We start from the raw sequence: 24,979 nt of genomic DNA on the forward strand, positions 1-24,979 counted from the left end.
AGGTTGTCATCCCTTGAGCTAATCACATAATATGATTCTGATTGTTAGTTTACAAGACAACAACACAGTAGCAAAGGTTGTCCTCCCTAGATGTTTCCTTGAGAATTTTCCTGTTGCAAAGTTAGAAATTAAATTAATATTTATATAAAGATTCATACACACATTCAACCAAAAACAATTTGATGAAATCTATATAAATAACATATACTAGGTTTAAACATATATACTACTCCTCCCTATCGATCTTTTCATCATTAGATAAATTATAAAATTCTTATGTTAATGGCATGGTGGATCATCATTTCATTAACAACCCATGAATTATTAGTTGTCTTCTTGATTTTCAACTTAATTCTAGCTTCATCCATATTACTCTCATAGTCTCGATGATTATACAAATAGATATATACATGTATATCCTAGTGATATGATTTTGACTACTTATGTTTAAACTTAGTCATCTTATGCACTTCACCAAAAGTTTCCTCAAAACCTGACATAATAAAATCAATCATACGGGTGAAAACCAGGTAACAACAAAAGGTTATATGTAAGTTACAAAAGCAACTTTTGAAACCCTGAGAATTCATTTCCAACTAGGAAGAAGCAATACATGGTCAATTCTAAATAATGGACATTTTGATCATGTTGCATCGCCTAGAGACACAATCCGGCATTCTCATCCTCCCTTATTCTTGCAGAAGTGTCCACGAGTGACATTAAGGATCTCCTTTTTTCTTAGAATAAATTTACCATTGTCATCAGAGCGAAGACAACCTAATAAGGGGTGCATATATATTTAAGTTTTGGGTATTACAACCCCAGCACTAGAAGACTATAGCATGCACTGCAATCTAAAAAGGATAAAGACTGAACCAGGACACCAAAATTAATACCTCTATAGAGACTGAGGAAAGTAAATGATATAATGATGTGACATTGTTTTTCTGGTCATTTTGTCGCCTATTTAGTGAAACAAATGAGAGATGAGGTCTAAAATGTTGATTACAACCAGACTGATGACTAAAATCTGAATAAAGGTAGGTTGCTGCCCCTTCTCTAAATTTGATAAAGAAATATGAGTATATACTTGTAGGGAGAAAGGACCATGCTAGATATTGCTCCATTTAGTAAATCCAATCAACTTCACATGTTATCACATCAATTTGTCTTGTTATCAGGAGACCACATATCCACATATAAAAGCAGCACAATTACCCTAAAAAATTGCATAACCAAATTAACGATTCAAACCCTTAATACGAGCATCATTCTGCAGATATTATTCAATTATTTCTAGAAATTACTCACACAGAAAATAAACAGATACATCAAAATAAAAGACTACATTGGTTATAGGCTAAAAAACGAGGTGAAGGAGAAAACTTACCGCAACAGATAACAAGCAGTGTCTTACATTAAAAAGGCACCAATCAGATATACACCAGCGTCAGATTCAATAGGCAGCTTCGTATCACATTCAAACATGTGAGTAGGCCGGACTCCAATGGCCAAAAAGTATCATTCGAACCCACGGGCCTCCCAAGCATCCTAGCTGGGGCCATGGACTGTAATGCTAGAGTGTCATTCTCTATGGAATTGGCGCCATGCCTACCTCTGTGTAGGGTGGCGCTAAGTCCTTTCATAGGGACGTCCATCCTTGTAGGCATGTTTGCAACAGATATATGTGATCTCGTCACTTTAGCGGGGATCGAGATGAGACATAGTGGGGACAGACCACGACAATTCTTGTTATTCCTGCTGAACGTTCGTGTTCTTATCTCCTCCTGATGAAGGGAAGACTGTCTCATCAAAGTGACAATCCGCAAATCTAGCGGTAAGGAAATCGCCTAGCAAGGGCATTAAGTGGCGGACAGTTGTTGGAGTCTCGAATCCAACTTAGTTACTCATTTGTTTGTAAGGACCCATCATCAAACGCTATGGAGGTGCAATTGGCACATAAATGACACACTCAAATATGAATAAGTACGAGATACAAGTACTCAGTCACTAGCTGTAACGTAGAGGTAGATCGAGTGGAGTGGATCGTAGACGAATTAGCATAGCTGCATGCGATATTGCATTACTCCAAGCGGATATAAGGAGATTGGTGCGCATTACCAATGTCCGGGGTACCAGCGTAGTCATTTTCGTCAGACCATTTAGGTGTGTTCATGGAAATATGATGTCCAACATCAGTCCCAATGCAATAACCATCGAAAGTCTTCGATATAAACTCTCTAGCATTGTCAAGTCCAATTGACTGAATATGATGATCTGGGGAGTGAGCCTGTTGTCATTTGATATGTGCTAGGAGTGTAGCATAAGCAACATTACAAGTGGACAAAGGCACAACACGTGACCAGCATGTTTGCGGGTCTCTATGACAAGTTCCGGATTCTATCGCGGTTTATGTTGATGACATGATCTTCGTTGGAAGCCTTTAAAGAGTTAACGGAAGCCGTTGAACACTTGAAATCTGAGTTCGAGATGAAGGATCTTGGGAGAACAAGATTATGTCTCGGTTTCAAACTTGAGCATCGTGTTTATGGATGCTTAGGCGTTTTGACAAGGTCAAGCATTCATGTATGCCCATGATCGTTTGTGGTCTTGATCCTAAAAAGGATCCTCTTCGTCCGAAGGATGATGACGAAGATGTGCTAGAGGCAAAAGTGCCCTACATAAGTACAATAGGCGCATTATTGTACTTAGCTCAACTCACAAGACCTGACATCTCATTTGTTGCTAACTTGTTAGCTTGATATAGCTCTGTGCCAACGTGACACCATTACATTGGTGTAAAAGATATATTTCGATACTTGAAATGTACGATAGAGGCAAAAGTGCCCTACATAAGTACAATAGGCGCATTATTGTACTTAGCTCAACTCACAAGACCTGACATCTCATTTGTTGCTAACTTGTTAGCTTGATATAGCTCTGTGCCAACGTGACACCATTACATTGGTGTAAAAGATATATTTCGATACTTGAAATGTACGATTGATATGGGCATGCTCTATCCCTACAGAGAGATGATGGATTTAGACCCATCAAACACTAGGAACAATGCCAACACTGGCCTGCGTCCTTTGTCCCCGCCCAAAACGACATTAGTGTTTTGGAAGGTTTTGCTGATGCTTGTTACCTCTCTGACCCACAAAAATGTCATTCCCAAACTGGTTAAGTGTTCACCATGGGTAAGACCGCGATATCTTGGAGGTCTACAGAACATACCTTTGTCGCTATATCTTCGAACCATGCAGAATTATCGCTCTTCATGAAGTGGTTCGTGAATGTATATGGATTGGATCCATAATTACGCATGTTCAAAGCAATTGCGGCTTGAAGTCTACCACAAGATGAGTCTACGAGCATTTATGAGGATAATGCTAATTGCTTTGGACGAATAAAGCAAGGCTACAAGCATAATCAGTAACAACAGACTCTCCTCAAGATCAGAGTGAACTAGGTTCGATTTGAGGACAGTGTGGCAGACTTGTTCACTAAGTCATTACCTAATTCCACTTTCGAGAAATATGTTGGTAACATCTTTACGAAAGTTATCCGAACTCCCATGACTGTAGTTATTAGGGGGAGATGTCTACATGTATGGTCTCGAAACGTGAAAGGTGTGTTGTACTATTTTTCTCTTTTGACCGAGGTTATTTTTATCCCACTGAGTTTTTGTTACTCGGCAAGGTTTTTGATGAGGCAACCAGAGGAGCACTGCGTTTGGGCGACACAAAGGAGAGTGTTCAAGTATATCCAGAATATGTGTCTGGCCCAAACTCTAGGTTACTTGTGCAAGTTGTAATAAGGTTAATCTTAGAGATAATCTCGGAGATATCTTCGTAGATATTCTGATCATTGTACGATTATGTTTCCATGTACAAATCTGATTCTATGCTTGTAATCCTCTATATAAAGAGGCTCCTATTATCAATGAAAAACACAAATCATTATCCCAATTCTCTCTGAGTCTCTACTATTCTCTGCATCCCTTTTTCCTAAAACAATATATATATATATATATATATATTTTATTTTTGTTTTTCTAAAAAAAAACCCCTTAGCCCACCCACCCTTACATATGTTGGTGAAAATCGAACTCATGACCTTTACAATGTTGAATTATAACTTACCAACAGGTCACTGCTCATCGACTGTGATTATATTGATTACATATGTTAGTTATTGATAAATCGATAAAGATTTATTATCATTCCTTTGCAATAGATGCCTAGAAATATGTTTTATATTATTTGAATTCTCATCCACCAAACATCTGAATAATTCAACAAACTACTGATATTGTTTTCTCCATAGTGACGGAACTATCAAGTCATCATTCGAGGGGTCAAATAAATTAACAATTACAAATTTTTTTACTCGTGGTATTTTATAATAGATAATAAATTCACTAATTACAACTTTTAGAACAGAAAAAGGAAATTAACAAAAAAATGTATGTAAAGCAATATGTTTTAAAAATATTTAATGATCAATAGAAATTCTAAATTATATGGTACCCCATTCAATTAGAATTTTTTTAAAGATGGTACTTTATTCTTTTATTAAATTGGGAGGCCATGTATAGAAAATTTTTGTGTTTATCACAATAATTTATACATACTTATAGAATAATATAAGGAAAAGAGTTTTCTTTCTTCTAATACATAGATGTCTTTTTTGGTCATTTACCCTAGCTATAAATATGATTTGAAATATAGCATAACAAGTTATTTAATACTGAAATTTTTGTTGGTAATTGGTACCTTAATTTTGAAACCAAAATCTTTGGTTTTGAAGTTAATAACGCGTTTAACCGATTCGACCAACTGAGTGGCATCCATAAAATTATTACTACTACTAGATTAGTAGGGTGTGTGTGTGTATATATATTAATGAATTTAGACAAAATATATCACATATTGTTAGGTAACCCAGTAAAAGATCATTTGGCAACTAGTTTTATTGAAAAAATGGATAGAACTCTATGTCATGTGTGCAAATAGCTTGAAAAATAAATAGATGGACCCAAAGTTTACGACAATTCATGAAATTGTGTAAAATGAATAATGTTGTTTATTCTAATTTATAGTCTAAAAAATATTTATTGTAAAGTTGGTAATGCCGAAAATTGAAATATTGAAATTGATAAAAATGATTTAAAATTGAAAATTTTAGTTGGTCTTGAAACCGAAAGCTTTAGTTTAGAAGTTGATAATGCCTCTAACTGATCTGAACCGATCAAGTGGCAGTTCTAACTTTTTTGGTATAAAAAAAAGCGAGTGAAATTTACACTCTTTATTTCACAATGCACATTCTATATTTCTTTTTTAATATCTTAAATTTGTCTTTTTATAAAAATTTCAATCAAAAAGATAAAAGAGTAAAAAAAAAAATCTTTATTCGTATTTACTTCTTTCTCTAAACTGGAAATTCGTATTTGACAACCCATATTTGTTTAACCCAATACGATGTCGGGCACCCACCCGGTTCCAAAAAGCATGGGACAAAGACAAATGATAGATAGAATGATAGATAGGGAGACGGAGCAGAGTATTCACGTTTCCCAAGAAGATGCACGAACCCAGCAAAACCAACCCATTGCTTCTGCTACTACTCATCCCAATTAGCTTGCTCCTTCCTCTACGTCACTTTCAGTTGCCCACTAACATGCACCACCACCACGGAACATATTGCTCGCATGCCCTCCTCCTAAATGCACTCCCCATTTCTTAAAACCCAATTCTTTCAATTTCATTTGACATAAAAGGGATGGGGTTTGATCTTGAATCTGTTGCAGAGGCAACCTCAGGGGCCATTGGAGCTCTGGTCAGCACCACCATCTTGTACCCACTTGATACCTGCAAGACCAAATACCAAGCTGAAGTCCGAGCTCAGAATCCGCTAAAGTACAGGTTGATTGATTTTTCAACCTATCCCTTCCACATAATAGTACTTGATTTTACTTCTTTTTGCATTTATTTTTTTTTTTTCTGGGTTTTTCTTGTAGCTAATTTTGGTGCAAACTGCTTGTATGTATTGAGCTTTCTTGTTGCCCAGATTGCAAATTTCAATGGGAATGTAACTGTAATTTGTCATGCAGGCTGGTTTTTCAAAGGTTTTGGCTTTTGGGTTGGTGTATTACTAGAGTTGATATTGTTGTAGAGTGTTCAGCTGTTAGAAAGCAGATACAGATCATGTTCTAGATTTAAGGGCATAAATTATTGCTATGCTGATGTGATATGAAAGTCAAACTCGAGTTTTTTTAATGTATTGCTTTCTCATGTGTACAGTATCTTAAAAAGTATCCACTGAAGGTCTCCTATGAGCCTGCAGTAGTGTACTATATGCTCATGCCATGTTCTTCTATTTCCCTATTCCATCAATATGTTCTCTTTATGCGATAATCATGTTGATAAGAATACAGTTGCTAGTGTGATTAGACTACTTGTTTGAATCAATTTTGTCACTGAAAAAGTTTGTGCTTGTTTATTCTGGGATTTAGCAGTTTTCTAATTTGTACTATGATGTACCCTAAAATTCACCCTAGACGTTTAGGAAGGAATCCTGATGCACGGCAGGAATTTGTATCCAGTTCAGATTATCTTGGCTTGAAGAGTCTTGTTGTGACAACTGCCTTTCCTAGTGATCCATAGGTCATGTTTTCCTTTTTCTTTTTCTTCTAAATTTTAATTTCTCGGATTTGCAGGAACATTTCTGATGTTTTCTGGGAAGCAATTTCTATCCGTCAGGTGCTTTCATTATACCAGTGCCTTGGGACAAAGAACCTGCAGTCCTTTATTTCACAGTTCATCTACTTCGATGGATACAGTTTGTTTTTTTAAGAGGTTGTACTTGGAGAAAAGTGGAAACAAAACCATGGGTACAAAAGCAAACTTGATAGTTGCAGCAGCTGCTGGAGCTTGCACAGTCATAGTGACAATGGTGAGTCATCGTACATTTTCATTTTCAGTTTCAAATGCCTGTTAGTCTTGGGCCATTTAAAGTCAAATAGACCATTTGCAAACATATGTTATCAGCAACAAATTCCCTTGGAGCCCACGTAGTGTGCAATGTGTATCTTATTTGTGAAATATGGTTTACAATATTCAGATTTCTGAATTTTAATTTGCAGCCATTGGATACGGCATCATCAAGGATGCTAAAAAGTGAGTTTGGGAAATCCAAAGGACTTTGGAAGACCCTGTCAAAGGGAACTTGGATTGAAGCGTTTGATGGTCTTGGCATATCACTTCTTTTGACTTCTAACCCATCAATCCAGGTACTTGAGTGTGCAATCTAGGTTACATGTTTTCTTTTGTTTGGCACACCATATAATGTGTGCCTCACATAGTCACATGTATTACTTGGTTCTGTTGCAATTTAAGATAAATGAAGTCATGATTATCTATTTTCATTATTATTTTGTCAAGAAGTGAACTTAGGTTACATTCTTGCTTGAAGAGGTTAAACGCAACCTTTAGCTATTACTTAGATTTTCCATCTTCTTTTTTCAAATGTCTGGGCAAGTATGATGTTTAGCTTGAAAGAAAAGAAACTGAAGTTGAATCCTGGACTTCTCTTTTTGGCAGTATAGGGTATTTGATCAGCTGAAGCAAAGGCTATTGATTCGGCAGCTGAGCAAAAGAACAGGTACAGAGTCATCTCCAGAAGCTCTTTCTGCTTTCGCTTTGGGTGCGGTCTCAAAGTGTATCGCGTCTTGCTTGACGTAACCAGCCAGCAGGTGGATAGTCAATTCTCTTTCTTTTTCTTTTTTTGAATAAACTTGCAATCTTTCTTATTCAGCATAAATTTATTATTAGTCTTTCAAGAAAAAGATTAGCAAATTTTAAACATTGATACATGCTGCACCATTCTCTATCTTTTGGTACGACTTCAACGATGAAATTGGATTATGACTTGCAACAAGAGGAAACTGAAACCAGAAACCAATGAAAACCAATATCAAACGCAGCTCGCTGCTGTCATGCTTGACAAAATTAGTCTTCCTTTTAGTCCAGGTTTTCTTTCAAAATAACAAAACCTTCAAGAAAGGGAGAAAGGGGAATATAGTTCTCAGTCACCAACTCTGCTTTCTGACCTGCCGCCAGAACAATTGGCGTTGAGTGGGTTTGGAAACCAGTTATTGTTTTTGGATGGCCGCCTACCCAACAACATCTTTTCCCACTCGAACAGGGACAGACAAGGGTTTGAGATTCTCGTCCACGGTCAACAACATTCTTGGCTGCACCGCCATAACAAGATAGTAGAGGACATAATGATACTTCCCCAAAATGATGGCTTTCATATCAAGATATGCGTGCAGCATGACCAAGAGCTGCTGGTGATAGCAAGAAGCAGTCGGAATGATATGGATTTAGAGTTGATAAACCCTTTCCCAAATGCACAAGACCTTCAGCAATGCACACACAGAAGAGAAGGTTGGCATCTTTGTAGTAATAACTTGAAAGACTGCGCAGCATGGCAGCTATTCTGGCATTATTGGTTCCTGCACCTATCAAACCTAAGGAAACCACTGCAGCCGTTGCTACTTCTGAATCTGCATCATGGCTAAGTCTGCTTAATGTGTCCATAACATTGACCTTTGGTTTTGATATGCAAAGGAGATCAAGGGCCAAAGGAACTGCCTTCCGGATGCTTTGTTGTCCATACTATAGAAGTTGCTCTAATGAACGAATTGCCATTTTAAGTCCCACTTCTTCAGCCATTCCTATCATAGCAATTACAAGAACAGCAGGTCCCTGGTGAGTTTCACCCTTCTCCTCAACATGTTGCGAACAATGGCCGAGAAGGGTTTGAACCTTGAGAACATCTCCTGTTCCAGCATAAGCACAAGAAAGCAGAGTCATATCACAATGTCTACTGATTTTTGCATTAAATGTTTGTGAAACTTGAGCAGTGGCTTCAACATTATCTTGCTTCCTAAGGTACACAAGGCACCAGTAATAACATGGTTGTCATTGCTGTGTAGGTGAATGTGGGCAAATCCAGGGTCAACATCCCACAGTGAAATCATACGTTCTTACAGCAGCGCTAATCTTTCCATGCTCCTTATTCTTGAATAGCCAATGATCTTTTGGTGGTTTGACGGTTGTCATCAACTTATCCTAACCAAACCCCGCATTTACAAATGCATTAACAAATGTGTCAGCTAAGTTCAGTCGTACTGAATCAACACTACTACTTACTTGACCCTCAAGCAAGTGTGCCTTGTATATATCCTGTGGAGTTTTGGCCTCCATGAGCTCAAGATCTCGAGCGAGGGTAACAAAACCTTTGGTGAGCTTAGTGTTATTAATAATGCCCTGCATTACCTCTCCATTATCATCAAGCACAGAATAATTACCACCATGTCGAGCAAGCATGTGTCAAAGTTGTTTTTTACACAGCACATCATCACAAGATGTAAACACTTCCCTTGTCAACTGGTGGTCATCAACGAAAAGCGCAATCTGAAGTGCATTCGGATATTCTCCAAATTTCAGATATATCTTGTATGCAATATCCAAAGCTAAGTATGCATCGTCTGGTCTGGCAGGAAGGTATCTTGCTGAACTGGTGAGATAAAGACAAGTCTTCTTAAAATTCGTCTTATCAACATGCGCGGCTAACAGATTAAGGTGATCTCCAATCTCAACCAACAGGTCAACTGCTTCAGTTTCAGCATTGTGCCTCATGTGAAAAGCAACAATCTGTCTTACCAATTTCATTAAGTTACAATTAGGATTTTCATCACTGATCTGAAACTGGATTTTCATCACTGATCTGAAACTGCAGTACCTTATCAGCATTCTTGAGAAATTTATGCAGCTAAGTTCCTTACATATTCATGAACCAATGTCACCGTCTGGCATGCAACATTGCCCCATGTAGAGGAGAATCTGTCATTCATAGATTGCAATACTTCCTGCAGCTTGGTTCCTGAGGGAATCATCTACCTGATTCATTGCTAATTACAGAAACTTTCCACGCCCGTACACGTATTCCCCCTTCAAGTAAAGAATCCATTTTCGCTATTTAACATAGTGAATCAAATTCCCACAAAAAGGAATCCGGATAAAACGACTACTTTTCAACAGGAATCAGGAATGAGTTAGTGGTTGATGGGCTCCATTGACTCGTAATTTGGAAGTGGTTTGGGGGAATTGCTACACAAATAGCAAGAACCGTCTGATAGTGAGTCGAGTTTGTTTATAAAATGGGAAGGCGAAAACAAAACAAGTATATTGGCTGTACATGGAGTCATCTAAAATCTATCATAAGGGATATTTTACTGTTACAATGGATATTTTACTGTTACAATTGTACAAGAAGCTGAAGCTAGCTAACCGGTGGCACAGCCCAACTCGGAAACCTTGGCTCAATGAACTTGTCCCAAGAATATAGAGCAGTTTTTTGATGATCTACTGTGAGAGTCCCAGCCTCTAAGTCATAGATACATATTAATATTTCCCGGCGTCGAGTAATACGTGTGAAGTATATGGAATTTGGTTGGCACCCCGGAATTTTCGATGCCAAAACAGAGAATGAATGTTGATGTTCATCAATGAATATAGCGTCTTCTCCAATACCGTTTACCTCAACATGCTGCACCATGGAACCACCATCTTTTCCGTCCAATACCACCTTGTAAACCTTGAATTTTTTGTGCCTATATAATCTTTGAACATGCAATAGTTCTCCCTTAGTTGATTCCACAAGATATTCGCTATAGGCCTTAGAGCCTAAAGAAGGCGCAAGTATAATTTTCTCTGGAGGGTATCTGCAATGAATAACCATGGCTGTCTCAGTATTCAACTCCTCCTCCTCCTCCTCCTCGTCGTCGGAAGAGTAATAATAGTCACTAGAGCATTCAGATAAAAAATCATTGGAATAGTAACCTATTGAATAGTATCCTACATCCAATAGTTGTCCATTACTCAACTCCAGAGTAAGCTCTCTATCAGCATCAGAATCTAAGCCCAATGGAGGTGCAAGTTCTAATTTGTCTAAAAGCTTGCTGTGATCATTCAGCTCGAGTGAAAAAACCGATCCCCCCACTCCAATTGCATAGGCTTGGCCTCGATGAAATATAGCATCCTCAAAGCAGACACCATCTCTCTCAGTGTAAGAAGTCCAGAATTTTTGGCCTGCTTTAGTGAAAGCCAACGGTACCACCCCTTTATTTAAAGGGTCCTTATTTAAAATTAGAACCATTAAGTCGTCCGGATTCAAAATGGGATCAGCAGATAGTAAAATCCTACTCCAACAATCCTGCTGCATCAAAGAAACATGGAAAGGAGGGAGAGGAATAGCTACATTCATGAACAAGTTCTCTAGAGTTGCAGTGTATACTGCCTCATGCGATGACCACCCTCTCCTAAACCACCAACCATGAAAACTGGATACAAGATCAAGACAATTATAATCATGTACATGCTCAAGACAAGGCACAGGGAACTCAATCTTGCTGTAGTCTTTTCGCTGAAAAACGTCATAAAGTGTTAGCTTATTGTGAGGTTTGTATTCGGAAGGGATCATGAGCATGGGACATAGTGTCTGCGGACACCGGTTCGTTTCTTGATGGTATTGTTTTGAGACCGCACACCACTCCTTGCAAACGGCAGCGAACCAAACATGGTGCATGGATACAAACAACTTATCAAGAATCAGAAACAGAAGGGATTCTGGAAGATTTGCCCAATCTGATGACGAATCTACTGATTGCTGGGTACGTTCCTTGGAGGTGAGAGCCATGTTGATCAGAATCAAAGTTCCAATGTAGAGACCAATGCTATACTGGCCTTATTTATAATGTGCCAATACATTCCAATTAGAACAAGGAAATCCAGTCATTAAAGGAAACCGGCCAATTCCTATAAGAATAAGAAAATCATCTTAAGGAAACGCGGAGTGTGTGTGAAGGGGATAATCCGTTCTTGGTAATTTGTGGAAAGATTAAGGAAACGCGGCGTGCGTTGCAGGAATGGAGTGATGCCAAGTTTGGGTCTTTGAGAGAGGAAATTTCAACTTTACGGGATAAGTTATCTGCCTTTTATGAGCCCACCTTCTCTACTCCTCTTGACGAGACCCGGGTTCAGTTAGAAAAGGAGTTGGATGAGCTTCTTAAAAGAGAGCAGGACTTTTGGCGTCAAAGAGCAAAGGTTTTCTGGCTTCAGGAGGGTGACCTGAACACTAGATTTTTCCACCAACGTGCTAGTAATAGAAGGAAGAAGATTCGGGTCAAAGGTTTATTCGATGATAATGGAGTGTGGTGTACTAATGATGGGGAAATTGAACAGATTGTTTTGGGATATTTTCAATCGTTGTTTATTTCCTCTCAACCTCAGCGTATTGATGAGGTTGCTTCCTCTCTGCCTCCGTGCATCACTGACGAAATGAATGTGTGTCTTTCTAGGGGGATTACAGTGGATGAGGTGTATATGGCTCTCAAACAAATGCATCCTGCTAAAGCACCTGGCCCGGATGGGTTTGCTCCATGCTTCTATCAGCATTTTTGGAATTTGGTTGGCAATGATGTGACTAAGGCTATCTGTTGCTTTATGGAGTCCGATGATATGTTACGTAGCGTGAATCACACCAATGTTACACTGATTCCGAAAGTTAAAGCACCTGAGTTTATCCATCAGCTACGCCCCATTAGCCTCTGCAATGTAATTTATAAACTGGGTTCTAAAGTTCTTGCTAATCGCGTGAAGCCAATGTTGAAGAGCATCATCTCACCTTTCCAAAGCGCCTTCGTGCCGGGAAGGTTAATATCGGATAAGTCCCTGGCTGCTTTTGAAATCTCCCATTTTCTCAAGAAACGTCGGAGGGGACATGTGGGGTTTGGGGCTTTGAAGTTAGATATGAGTAAGGCGTACGACCGGGTGGAGTGGTCGTTCCTTCAGACTGTGCTTTTGCAGCTTGGCTTCAGTGTTGTGTGGGTAAACTGGGTTATGAGATGTGTCAGGACTGTTTCGTATTCATTTGTCATCAATGGGGTCCCCAGAGGTCGAGTTATTCCGGAACGGGGTCTTCGTCAAGGGGATTCTATATCCCCCTATCTCTTTCTGGTTTGTGCAGAGGGGTTATCTAAGATGATACTGCGAGCTGAAGAAGACCAGAGGATTCATGGTGTCCGTTTATGTACAGGTGCTCCTTCTATTTCACATTTGTTTTTTGCTGACGATGCTTTCATCTTCTTCAAAGCAGAATTAGAGGAATGCCTTGTGTTGAAAGAGATTTTTGACAAGTATGAAAAAGCATCGGGCCAAGCTATAAATTATCAGAAAAGCTGCATCTCTTTTAGTAAGAATGTTAAGAGAGATAAACAGGATGGATTGGCAGATGTACTGGGGGTGCAGCGGGTTGACAAACATGATAAGTACTTGGGGTTACCCACGGAGTTGAGCTATTCTAAGTCAGAGGTGTTTAATTTCATTACTGAGAAGGTTCGAAAGAAGACACAAGGGTGGAGAGAGAAGTACTTGAGTGCAGCCGGGAAAGAGATCATGATTAAGGCTGTGACTCAATCGATTCCGACTTATGTCATGAGTTGCTTTGAATTACCTAAACACCTGTGCTTGGAGATGCATAGACTGATGGCTCGTTTCTGGTGGGGAGATAAGGTGAATGAGAAGAAGATTCATTGGTTAGCATGGGAAAAGTTGTGTGTGTCTAAATCAGAGGGAGGACTGGGGTTTCGTAATATGGTCCATTTTAATCAAGCTTTGCTTGTGAAGCATGGCTGGCGACTTTTGCAAAATCCTGACTCTTTGCTAGCACGGTTATACAAGGCACGCTATTACCCGAACTGTGACTTCTTGGATGCCCATTTATCCAAAGGTTCTTCCTATGCTTGGAGGAGCATTATGTTCGGAAAGGAGCTGCTTCACAAAGGGGTTCGCTCCCAAGTTGGAGATGGCACTAGCATCTCAGTGTGGGAAGATCCTTGGCTTCCCCTGCCCTACAGTTTCAAGCCATTCTCTCCACCGATGGAAGGGCTGGTAGCTTTGAAAGTAGCGGATCTTATTGATGAACATGAGTGGGTGGTGCCCTTTCTTAATGAGATTTTCACTCCTCTGGAAGTGAGCCTTATAGCCCGGATTCCTCTTAGCATCAGAGGTGCGGTTGATCGAGTTGTTTGGCATTATGATAAGAAGGGGATATACAGTGTTCGAAATGGCTATCACATTGCCCGCATGGAGGAGGGAAGATCTGATCAGGGGTCTACTTCGGTGGGAATGCTGGGTACGAAGGGGAAATATTGGAAGTTGATTTGGAAATCCAACGTCCCGCCAAAGGTTCGTGTGTTCATGTGGAGATTAATGAAAGATATCCTGCCCACAAGAGGGCTACTGGCTAAGCGAGTTTCTCTCCCGGACTCCCGCTGCTTGTTTTGTTATCAGGAACTTGAGCTTGGCATGCATATCTTCCGTGATTGTGAAGTGGTTGCATGTTTCTGGGTCTTCACGTCTCTGGGCTTAAAGGCAAGGAATGTTCCAGCAAGTTCTCTAGAGGAATGGATAATGAATGTAGTGGACATAATTAATGATGATCAAAGGTGTGTTTTCTTTATGGCTTTATGGGTCCTATGGTCAAAACGTAACAATATAGTGTGGAAGGGAAGTGTTTTTAATGCCTCACATGCTGCACAATGGGCCAGAAGTTTCTAGAAGATTATCAAAGTTTTCATAATCCTGGGAAGACCACGTGTAGAAGGAAGTTGGCTAAGTGGGAGAACCCACCTAGTGGCAGACTCAAGGTTAATGTGGATGGAAGCTACCGTGCTGATCACGGGGATGGTGGTGTGGGTGTGGTAATTCGTGATGAATTTGGAACTTGTTTGGCTGCCTTTGCGAGGCACTTTCCTCATGTCTCTTCGGCTCTTCATATGGAGGCTGAGGCTGCTAGGGCAGGTGTCCTTCTTGCTATTCACCAAGATTACTCTGCTTTTGATTTAGAGTGTGACAGCTCTATTGTGGTGAATGCCTTGAAACATAGGATGGAAGATAGATCTGATACAGGGCGGATTATTGAAGATTGTAAGTCTTATTTGACTTCATTACACTCCGTTCAGATTAGGCATATTTTCCGGGAAGCAAATGGTGTAGCCAATAGGCTTGCTCACCTTGCTAGTATGGATTATCTTGACGATGTATGGTTAGATGAGTCTCCTGCGATTATCCAGGATGTATTCTACGAAGATTCTTGTAATATTGCTAGAGGTCAAGGCTATATGTCCCCCTCTATGCATGATTTAATTATTAATGAAATAAGTCAGGCGTGGGGATGAGCCTCCCAGTTTGGCTGGGTTCCAAACCCCTTCAAAAAAAAAAAAAAATCATTAAATCCCTCAACAACTAGGAAATTCTGATGACGTGAAACTTTTAGATCATCTCAATAGTGTTGTTGGATATTAACCATCGGAGACCAAGTATCGGTACGTAATTACCAATTTACTTCAATTCAATGAGGATAAATAAGGAAGCTAGCTGTCAGAGAATTCCTATACTACTTTATGGGCATTGGAGCATTAAATCATATGATTTTGGTCATTCACATTGATGATTTGATGGAGAAAATTCACTTTGATCGATCAACAAGCAAGCAATTATATCTTTCAAATAGGGTTTCTAACTAATATCTCCGCAAGTGAAATTAGATGATATCGCAAGTGAGATTAGATGATATCTCATCTTTTCATATGCTGCTTGGAACCGTTGGAAGGATACAAATTATGCCAAAATACATTAATTAGTATCTTAGATTTAGAAACTTGGATTGTTTTAGTTTAATGTTTGTAATTTTTCCCTGAACTATTAACTCATGTCTCAGTTCTTCAACATGGATAAATTATGTGATAAAGCGCGCTACCTATTGTTTCTTTGAACTAAACTTCCACCACCATCAACAAGCAAGTACGAAGCCAGAAGCAGTTCATATCAGAAATTCGCATCGTTTGGGAAAATGATGGGGATAAAATTCTCATTCTCGTCTCTTTCTGTTAATTGATGCCAAATCACTACCAAAACCTTCTCAGTCGCAAAGTTTGTTTTCGTGTATGGTAGCAGAATTTTGATGAGCAAGGCCTAAGTGACTTTGTCCCCTTGTCTAGTAAGTGAGACTATGCCAAAAAAAAATTCGAAGGACGACAAGCCTTAAGAAATTCCTTGTTATGTCCCCAAACCTCTAAAGATTGGTTTAGAGGTTTAGTTTGACCTTTGGTTTGATATCTGTCTTCTTCACTTTGCTCATGTCAACGATTAAGTCTTTGGGCTTGAATTTGGTCCCAAGTCTAACATCATCCACATGCTTAAGATTAACGGTGGACTATTTCGTTGTTGATATTAGAAGAGGAGTCCAATCTGCTTGTACAATACTACTATTCATTGGCTATACACTATTAATTATTTTACATTAAGTTGTCCTAATCTTGATTTTCTCGGCTTGATAGATGAGAAGATTGGCTAGAATTAGAAATTTAGAATATGAGGTCAAAACATGGGATAACATGGGGCTCAGTTTCTTGTACTATTTTTTTCCTGGGCTTTTGGACCATATTTGGAAATATAAGAGAAAGTTCTTGACAATGTCATTCACCCAGTTGCTGTAAATGAGTAATTATAGGATTGTGAAGAGTATCGTGTGTTCTTTGTGTTCTTTTGGCCAAAGTGAATATTATTTTGAATGCCAATACTTGGCAAGCTTAATCTGTCATGGCGGTTTTAGCCCAGATTGTGAACAAAATCGGACAACCTTCCATAACCACCATCACTGAAAATGGCAACATTTCCATAAGCTTAACACCACTCATAACCATCCCCGTCATCATTTCCTAAGTTGTTTTGTCTTATATGTTTACATGAATATTAAATGTATTAACCACATAGCAAGCTTAAATATAGAGTTGTGATCAAGAAGAGCAAGTGGCCTGGTGGTTATTGTCTAGTTGGGTGTGCTCCCCAGCCTAGGTTCGAATCCCGAAGCTGTCAAAGTGGGCAAACACTGTGCTGCAATGCACAGTTGGAGCATTTCACATGCGCCGAAAGGGTTTACCTAGGAAGTCTTTGAGTTTCTCTTGACAAAATCAATAAAAAAAAAAAGAGAAAAAAAAAGAGGCCGGGTGTTGTAGACTCATGGTATATATGGAAGGGATGGAAGAGGTGGTAACCCTTCATGGAGTGGTGAAGTTGAGAAGTTGCTAGTCGGATGTTTAGGCTTTGCACTATGATTTCTTTGCAAGATGAAAATGATAAGGAGACTAAAGAGACGTGGATACTTATCAAAATATGGTCCAAAAGCCCAACAAAACAGTAGTACAAGAAACGGAGGCTCATGCTATCCCATGTTTTAAAAGATTGTAAAGGCCACAATGCCCATACATTTGACCTCAGAGCATCTCCAACAGTATAATTTATTTTTTAGTTAAATTTAGCTAAATTTGTGAAATATAGGTATTGATTTAACATTGTTACTCCAGTAATGATAGCTATTAGTAAGTAGGGCTGGGCACGGGCCGGGTCTGACTTATATTTCACTGGGCCCTGGCCCGACCAGTTTCTTACTGTTCGGGCCGGGCCCAAAGTCCGTTTTGATACAAACAGGGACCGGCACGTTTCATTTCGGGCCAGGCTTTCGAGCCCAAAAACCTGTATTTTACCTTTGCCATATGCCTATATATATACAAATCTACTTTGCTATATATCCAGATTTCATTCATATCAACCTGTTGAAGATTTGAATCAAAACACAATATCAAGATCCAAAGTTCAAGCTGTAAATTGGAATATCCAGAATACATAATATCCAAAATCAAATACTCATCAAGAACAATTGAAGCTAAAATTCAAATAGAAAGTGTCCAAATTAAAATACGAAGTCCAAATTAAAATACAAATATGCAATGAAATAGAAAGTCTTAATTCAAATACACCAATTTAGCAGCCATTTTTCCAGCCTTCTTCAGCTCGGGTGATTCCAGTTTGTCAGAATGCTGTCCAACCAAGGTCTGAAGCATATGCCCACAATAAACCAGTAAGTAAAACAAAAAATTATTCAAGAGCCCCACCGAAATTCCACTAACAAACTGGACCTTATTCATATGATGAAGCCAATAAAAAATAGCAATCATGTCTCCTTTAAAGTTTAAACTACTGATTCAGTAATATTGGCATAAGAAACAAACCTCCAGAGCCTTAACAAGAGCAGCACGATCCTTCTCACAGTCGCACTGAGAGCTATAGACAAACAAACAAACAAAGAGTTCAAATCAATTTACTTTATAGTAACAAAGAGACATAATTTCCAAAACCCTCATTTGTAGCTAATCAAGTAAGATTCAAACAATTACCAGAACAATCGCAAGTGGTGACAAGGTTAGAAGACCAGAACAATCGCCGAATTTACGTCTTGGCCTCTCGGGGATTTTGCAGAGGTTGTTCGGTTGTGATGACTACGCTAGGCGACGAAAGAAGGAGAATCAGAGAGGGAGAAACTGGATAGATGAGCACAGAGATCACGCTGTAGGGAAGAAGCTTCTGACTCTCTAAGCCGGATTTTGTATAAGTCGGACAGCGATCGTGATAACTAGGCTAGGAGAGGCGGAGAAAGAAGGAGAATTGAAGAGGGAGAAACTGAGAAAGAAGGAGGAGAGGTAGGCGGCTAGGCTAGGCGGTTAGGTTGCTGATCGTGATGAGTGTTGAGTGATGACTAAAGGAGGAGAGGCGGCTAGGTTAGGTTCAGCAGATTGTGTAGAGCGGGAGTGGAGTGAAGCAGTCAAAGGGCCTTTAGGGCTAAAGATTGTAATCTATTGAGATCGTACCTATGATAAGGTTTTTGAGTCTTTATCTCATAACCAATAATATAGGGACACATGTTTCTGTTATCTAAAACGGGCCTAACGGGTTTTTGCATTTCTGAAAGTCAGGGCCCGGCCCTAACCGTTTATTTGAAAATCAAGGCCCGGCCCTTATTGGTCGAGTTTTGACTGGTCGGTCCGGATCTCCGGATTTTCGGCTTAAATGCCCAGCCTTATTTGTAAGTGATATATTATGTTTCATCAAATCGTAAACTGACATGTGGACAAAAAATGAGAGAGAAATATAACTTTTGCTTTAGCTATGCAGGATTCTCTAGCTAAATATAGCTAGCCAATTTAGCTAAAGTTAAATTTAATTTAGCTATAGCTAGTCTATTGGAATTGAATTTTGCTTCAAAAATAGTTAAATATAGCTAAACATTAAATTTAGCTACTCTGTTGGAGATGCTCTCATATTCTATTTCTAACTAATCTTCTCATCTGTTAAGTTGAGAAAGTCAAGATTAGAACAATTTGATGTAAAATAATTAAATAATACATTTTGTACTAAGAATTATCTGTTGTTTGTATTGGTTATCAACTATAGTTTATTGTTGTTGTAAACAATTTTCAATTACAATCATCTGTCATTTTAACTCATAACAGAAGACATTTATTTGTGGTTAAAGTTGCGTTTAAGAGACAATTTTATGTTGTCTGAATATTTATAGAACAATAGGTTTTTTTTTCTTCTATTTTATTGTTTTTCAGTTACTTTAACAATATTGTTCTTTGAATTAATTGTTGCTTTGTATTTCAAATGACACATAAGTTTTCTCTTACCTTTCATTGATGTTCTCATTCATTTTGGAAACTCCAAAAGTCATTTCACTATATATATATATATATATATATATATATATATATATATACAGATCCTATCCAGAGCGGAGCTCCGCTTTGAAAATTAACGTGTGAAGTTCGAGTTTTTGGTCACTTTTCGGTCGCATATCCACATCTCGACTGTTCAGTTTTTAGGTACTAGTGTATAGATCGTCTCTGAAAATTTTCAGCCAAAATGATGATCGTTAAGGCATTGATAAGTGCCTTAAAGCTAGTACGGTTTAGGTTGACAGATTCAGTCCTTCCATTGGTTTAAACGAGTTAGATGCCTTAATGATCATCAATTTGGCTGAAAATTTGCAGAGATGATCTATACAGTAGTACCTAAAAACTGAACGGTTGAGATGTGGATATGCGATCGAAAAGTGACTGAAAACTCGAACTTCACACGTTAATTTCAAAGCGGAGCTCCGCTCTGGATTGGATCTGTGTATATATATATATATATATATATATATATATATATATATATATATTCAAAAAAAGGGTCGTCAATCTATTAATTACCATTAAGAATGTAGATAACAATATAAACACAACTCATCCTCGCGGGCTACGTCAAGATTGAGTCATGCAAGGTAACTCTAGAGCTACCTAAATGTCGCTGCCCTAAAATCAACACCAGACCCAAAGTAACCATGATGAAATTAGGGTGATGGACTAGAGTCTACCCTAACTTATTTGCAAACACATGAGACCACCCGACACAGATGGGGCGTCCCTAGAGTCTATTCGAACTGGAGTGGCCCAAAAACACCAATTAGTACACCGCCGCAGAGAAACACTACGGGAACCATTTTTTCATAATCCACTATAACTCATTTCACTCATTAAAATACATATATTCTGTCATAAGGCCTGCTCACCTAAGGAACAGTTTTTAAGGGATTAATATTGTGAGGGACAAGTGAATTTGACAGCTGAAAATAAATGCACAGTTTTAAGTTATTATAATTTATGCTTTTATATTTAATACATATGGTTAAGATGCAATTGTCACTCACAGTCCCTTAAAACAGTTCCTTAGGTGAGCAAATCTGATTCTGTCATTACAGCCACCAAAATACATCTATAATAATCATTAAATGTTCCATGAAACCTAACTATTGAAGTTGAATAGCAAAATAATTTGCAATGTACTCTAAAGTTTGGACATTTGTTTTTCCTCCTTTTGTTTGAGATTTGTTCACTCAGATGGGTTAATTGGACTTTTATGTACAGGTAGAAGTAATGACAACATGGATGCTTGATGTGAAAAAGTTCCACAAGCACAAGAAGGAGATGAGGCTAAAATTTGTCAGAGTGGAAGGAAAGAAGACAATATATGAGGAAATCTAGATTGATGAAAATGCAGAGAAAACAATCGCTTGGATTGTAAAAACTGATGTGGATAACTTAAACCTGGTTGAAGACATGTATTGTGCACAACAACATGATAATTCGTAAGTGAAACAGCAACATTACTGAGTGTCAATACTGTTAAGTACATTGAGAATGTCTCTTACATTTCTTTTTTCATTTTGTAGGTTGGACTGCAGACCTTATATCCTACACTATATAGAGAATATGGCAAAGAATGGGTTGTAGATAAGCATAGCATATAGTGGCATTTTGATTGACAATGTGTTGGTATTAGAAAGGGAAATCAAAGAAAGCTTGAAGAACATGAGAAGAACCATGGTGGAGAGATTTCTTCACCATGACGAGAGCTAGTATTCGAAAGTAGGTGGCAATTAAAGGCAGGTGAAGACCAAATTACGTTGGATTGGATTAGGATTATGATTTGCATTAGATCATCTGAATCGTTTTGTTTTGTTAAGTGAGATTAATAACGAAAGGTTGATCTTTTGCAGATGTGGATTTGTGTTTATGAGTTGATAAGATTTTGACGACAGTAAATTGATAGATGCAAGCTTTTTGAAGTCTTTTTTACTGGTTAATGTTAATGAAATTCAACTTTGCCAATTTACTTTTGTTGATTTATTATTTTGTTTTCGAAGGGATCAATTTATATTAGTATATAGACATTAAATGGGAGCCTAAAGGAAAGAAAAAATGGTGCAAGGATCGATCTACAATGAAAAGAATGGCAAGTCATGTATGTCAGAATGATACTGAAGCTCAGTACATTAAATTTGTTGTACCTCAGCATGTAATCCTACATATGTTCTTCAAGTCTTGCTTTTAATGAAATCAATATTACAACTTGAGAATAATAATAAGAAAGCATAAAATGGATTATAACCGGAAAAAAAAATTTTCTTAACATAATTTTTAAGAAAGCTACTGAACATCAATAGATAGTCAATAGTCGTAAAATCTTGTTGTATCTCAGCAGAAAATGAAAGAAATCTAAAGTTAATAGAAGTTCAATGAATCAAAAATCAGCAACAAATGCAAGCTGAACTTTTGGTAAGGAAGTGGACTCTTCCTCTTTGTCCGGTAATGCAAGCTGAGCTTGTTAAAAATATGGAAATAGGGAGAGATTGGACAGTTAATAGGTCAGATGAGTTTATTTATGAGGTTCACTCCCAGCGCTCAACATCTGTTGATGTAATGGTCTAGACTTGTGCATGTTGTCAGTGACAGATTAAATCATTTCCTTGCTCTCACGCTCTTGCTGCCCTCCGGCAAGCGGGATATGTGGTTTACTCGTTTATGGAACTATATTACTCTGTTCGTTGAAGCAGAGGCTTTGGCTCTTCAAAAGAAGAAGACGACAGCAATGGTACAAGACCACCATTGCATACTTCCAGTTTAGTAGCATCTGGGCCTATTGGGCCAATGCAAGGAGATTAAGGGGCAATTACCAGGGCTATTCCTAACATATCATTCGGGTTTGGGATGTTGCACCTTCAGTCCCTAATTGGTTTTCTGCTTCTTTCTCCTCAAGTCCCCAACTTCTCAGTCTCCTCAAATCGAAGTCATGAAATCGGAGTCAAGCACGGATGCTGGTACTGCTGGTCTGGAGAACAAATCAAGTTCATCATCTCAGATAACATTTTCTGAGATTTATTCTTATTGGGTGCTGGGGGTTTCTGAGATTAGGTTTGTTTTTGAGATTGGGGGTTTCTGATTTGGAGCATGAAAGCTTGAAGCAAGTTTGATGCTTTGAGGGTTTGGTGACTATATATAGTCTCTGATTTGGAGCTTGAAGCTTGCTGTAGAACAAAATTTTAATTTGCTGTTTTGTTTACAGATATTAAGCCTCAAGGTTTTGGGTATTTCTGATGAGGATTTGAGTGATAGGTTTTTTGTGAGAAATGGTCTTGTTTCTGTAGGGTCTGTTTTGGAATTTAATATGCTTAATAATACTTAATGCTCTGGAGCTTTGGCTTTGTTTTCGGTTTTGTTCAGATTTCTGGGATAGAAAGTTAAGAACATTGAAATGCAATTGTTTGTTAGAAAAGAAAAAGAAGACTATAATAACTAAGCTAATTTGAATCATGGACTAGTACTTAATAGCTAGTCTGTTTTATATTTCAACAAGGACTCATTTGCTGTAATCTGTCCTGTTCCCGTACAGGCGAATCAGATTGAGCAGGAGGTGAGTTTGGAGAAGCAGAGGAGAGAAGAGGTATCTCTGTATGATGATGTTTCCGAGGAACCAAAGGTTTGTCTTTCTTTCTCCCTATTCAGTTTTTGAAAGAGTTTTATTTATGTGGTTTGTTATCTTTCATTCAAATAATTGTACAAGTTCTATTCTGTAATGAGTTGGTTTGTATTGACCAATTCTTTAGGAGAATCCTTTGAGTCTAGGACTTGTTAGTCATGGGATTGGTTGTTGGTTATTCTCTACTTTGTTTGTTGCTGTATTTGCTATTTAAGCAATCCTCCTGCCAATGAAATTAGTACTTTGAATTCCACAATCTTCTTCTCTAGTATATTGTTTAGTCAAGTTCAGTTTTTAACAGTGACATATTTGTGTTGTCACAGGTTGGGGAGTTCATTGTAAAGTATCCCTCTTCTGAGTCACCGATATTCCACAAATGTTCTTGGAGACGTGATTCTCGAAATGACTCTGATGGTGTGCCAAGATTCCCACCTCTTGTGGTACCCAACTTTTCTCAATTAGTTATATCATATTTTCTGCTGAAAGATAGATGTGTATTTGACTGTTACATTTTCTTGTAATTGTGTACCTTGTTGATTTTGTCATGGTTCAACCAAAGATCCCTAAAGATGCTGGAGCTGATCGAAATGTGAGAAAATATCTAAACTTGTAATAATTCCAGCATTAGATATTTGTTTTGTTGGCAATTTGTGGTCACACCTCTTTTGCATTCTTGCAGCCTCTGCACTCAGTAACAGGCTTACCTCCTATTCCACTCAATATTATAGTGGGATATGCTGTCCCTTTAATAGCAGATGCTCACGAGAGAGAGGTAGCTTTAATGACTGTTTTTGTGATCCCAAAATTTGATTGATGACACCTAATTTTTATTCTGTGCTTTTAGACACGCAAGCGAGAACCGGGATATGATGAGGTCGAGTACCGAAATATGATGAGGTCGTTTCTGATGAGTGAGGACTGAGGACAGTTCAAGTGCTTTTGGGTTACTCTTACGTACTTACAGCTGATTACCTTTTGTGTGTTTTCAAATCAGCATTCAGTTTAGTTGATCTTAATTAAACTAGGTGCTAATATATTCCCATTTTGTGGTGGTTCTACACTGCCCATCTTGTAAAGCTACTACAGCGTAAGTTGTCAAGGTCGGAGACTTTTTCAGGTGTTCCGAATTTAATGCAGTATTTGTTACTTGTTTTGAATCGATGATAACTGTATTCCCAGAATTTATCTTCTGGCATTGTGTCAGATCCCATCTCACAGACCAATACTCGGTCTATGCCTTGTTTGGGTTGACAAACCACTGGATTTGATGAGTTTATTGCCCATTTCTAGCTTGGTACTAGTTAGAAAGGTCTTTTTGTTATTGATATGTATTTTTAGCTTCCTCAAGCTTTCTCCTGTAATCTTGTTCAAATCCGTCCAAAGCACTTGACTCTTGGTATAATTTCTATGAACATTGAAAAATGTTCGCTCATCCAAGTTGGAATTATATGGTATGAAAGAACCGCAATACATTGAAAAATTTAACTTAAAGCTTCGAGAAAGCTTGAGAGAAAACCAGAGAGAATCAGGAAATAGAAACTGTACTTGTATATAATGAAACAGTTGGTTACAACGAGAATAGGGTTTTTGGTATTTATAGTAATGAGCTTACTGGCTTAATTATCACGCTAACTAACATCTCTACGTAA

General features: G+C 38.2%; 1 protein-coding gene and 2 pseudogenes across 2 annotated transcripts; 2 read left to right on the forward strand and 1 right to left on the reverse strand.

Annotated features, from left to right (window-relative positions):
- The first annotated feature begins 5,537 nt into the window (after positions 1 to 5,537).
- LOC112196530 lies at positions 5,538 to 9,823 on the forward strand (annotated as a pseudogene).
- Positions 8,287 to 9,859, reverse strand: LOC112196531 (annotated as a pseudogene).
- A 12,412-nt stretch (positions 9,860 to 22,271) lies between these two features.
- On the forward strand, positions 22,272 to 24,553 carry LOC112199339. 2 transcript variants are annotated; one of them, XM_040518572.1, is made up of 6 exons: positions 22,272 to 22,712; positions 23,270 to 23,330; positions 23,654 to 23,770; positions 23,890 to 23,919; positions 24,010 to 24,102; positions 24,175 to 24,553. In XM_040518572.1, the coding sequence occupies exons 1-6, from the start codon at positions 22,666 to 22,668 to the stop codon at positions 24,250 to 24,252; spliced, it is 426 nt and encodes a 141-aa protein (XP_040374506.1). In that variant the 5' UTR covers positions 22,272 to 22,665; the 3' UTR covers positions 24,253 to 24,553. The 2 variants fall into 2 exon arrangements, 1 of the variants encoding a protein (XP_040374506.1); XR_005810103.1 differs by lacking the exon at positions 22,272 to 22,712 and adding an exon at positions 22,748 to 22,765 and having other exon boundaries at positions 23,244 to 23,330.
- The last annotated feature ends 426 nt before the right edge of the window (positions 24,554 to 24,979 follow it).

The sequence above is a fragment of the Rosa chinensis genome, chromosome 4, assembly GCF_002994745.2.
Source record: "Rosa chinensis cultivar Old Blush chromosome 4, RchiOBHm-V2, whole genome shotgun sequence".
In the NCBI taxonomy this organism is placed as follows: domain Eukaryota; kingdom Viridiplantae; phylum Streptophyta; class Magnoliopsida; order Rosales; family Rosaceae; genus Rosa; species Rosa chinensis.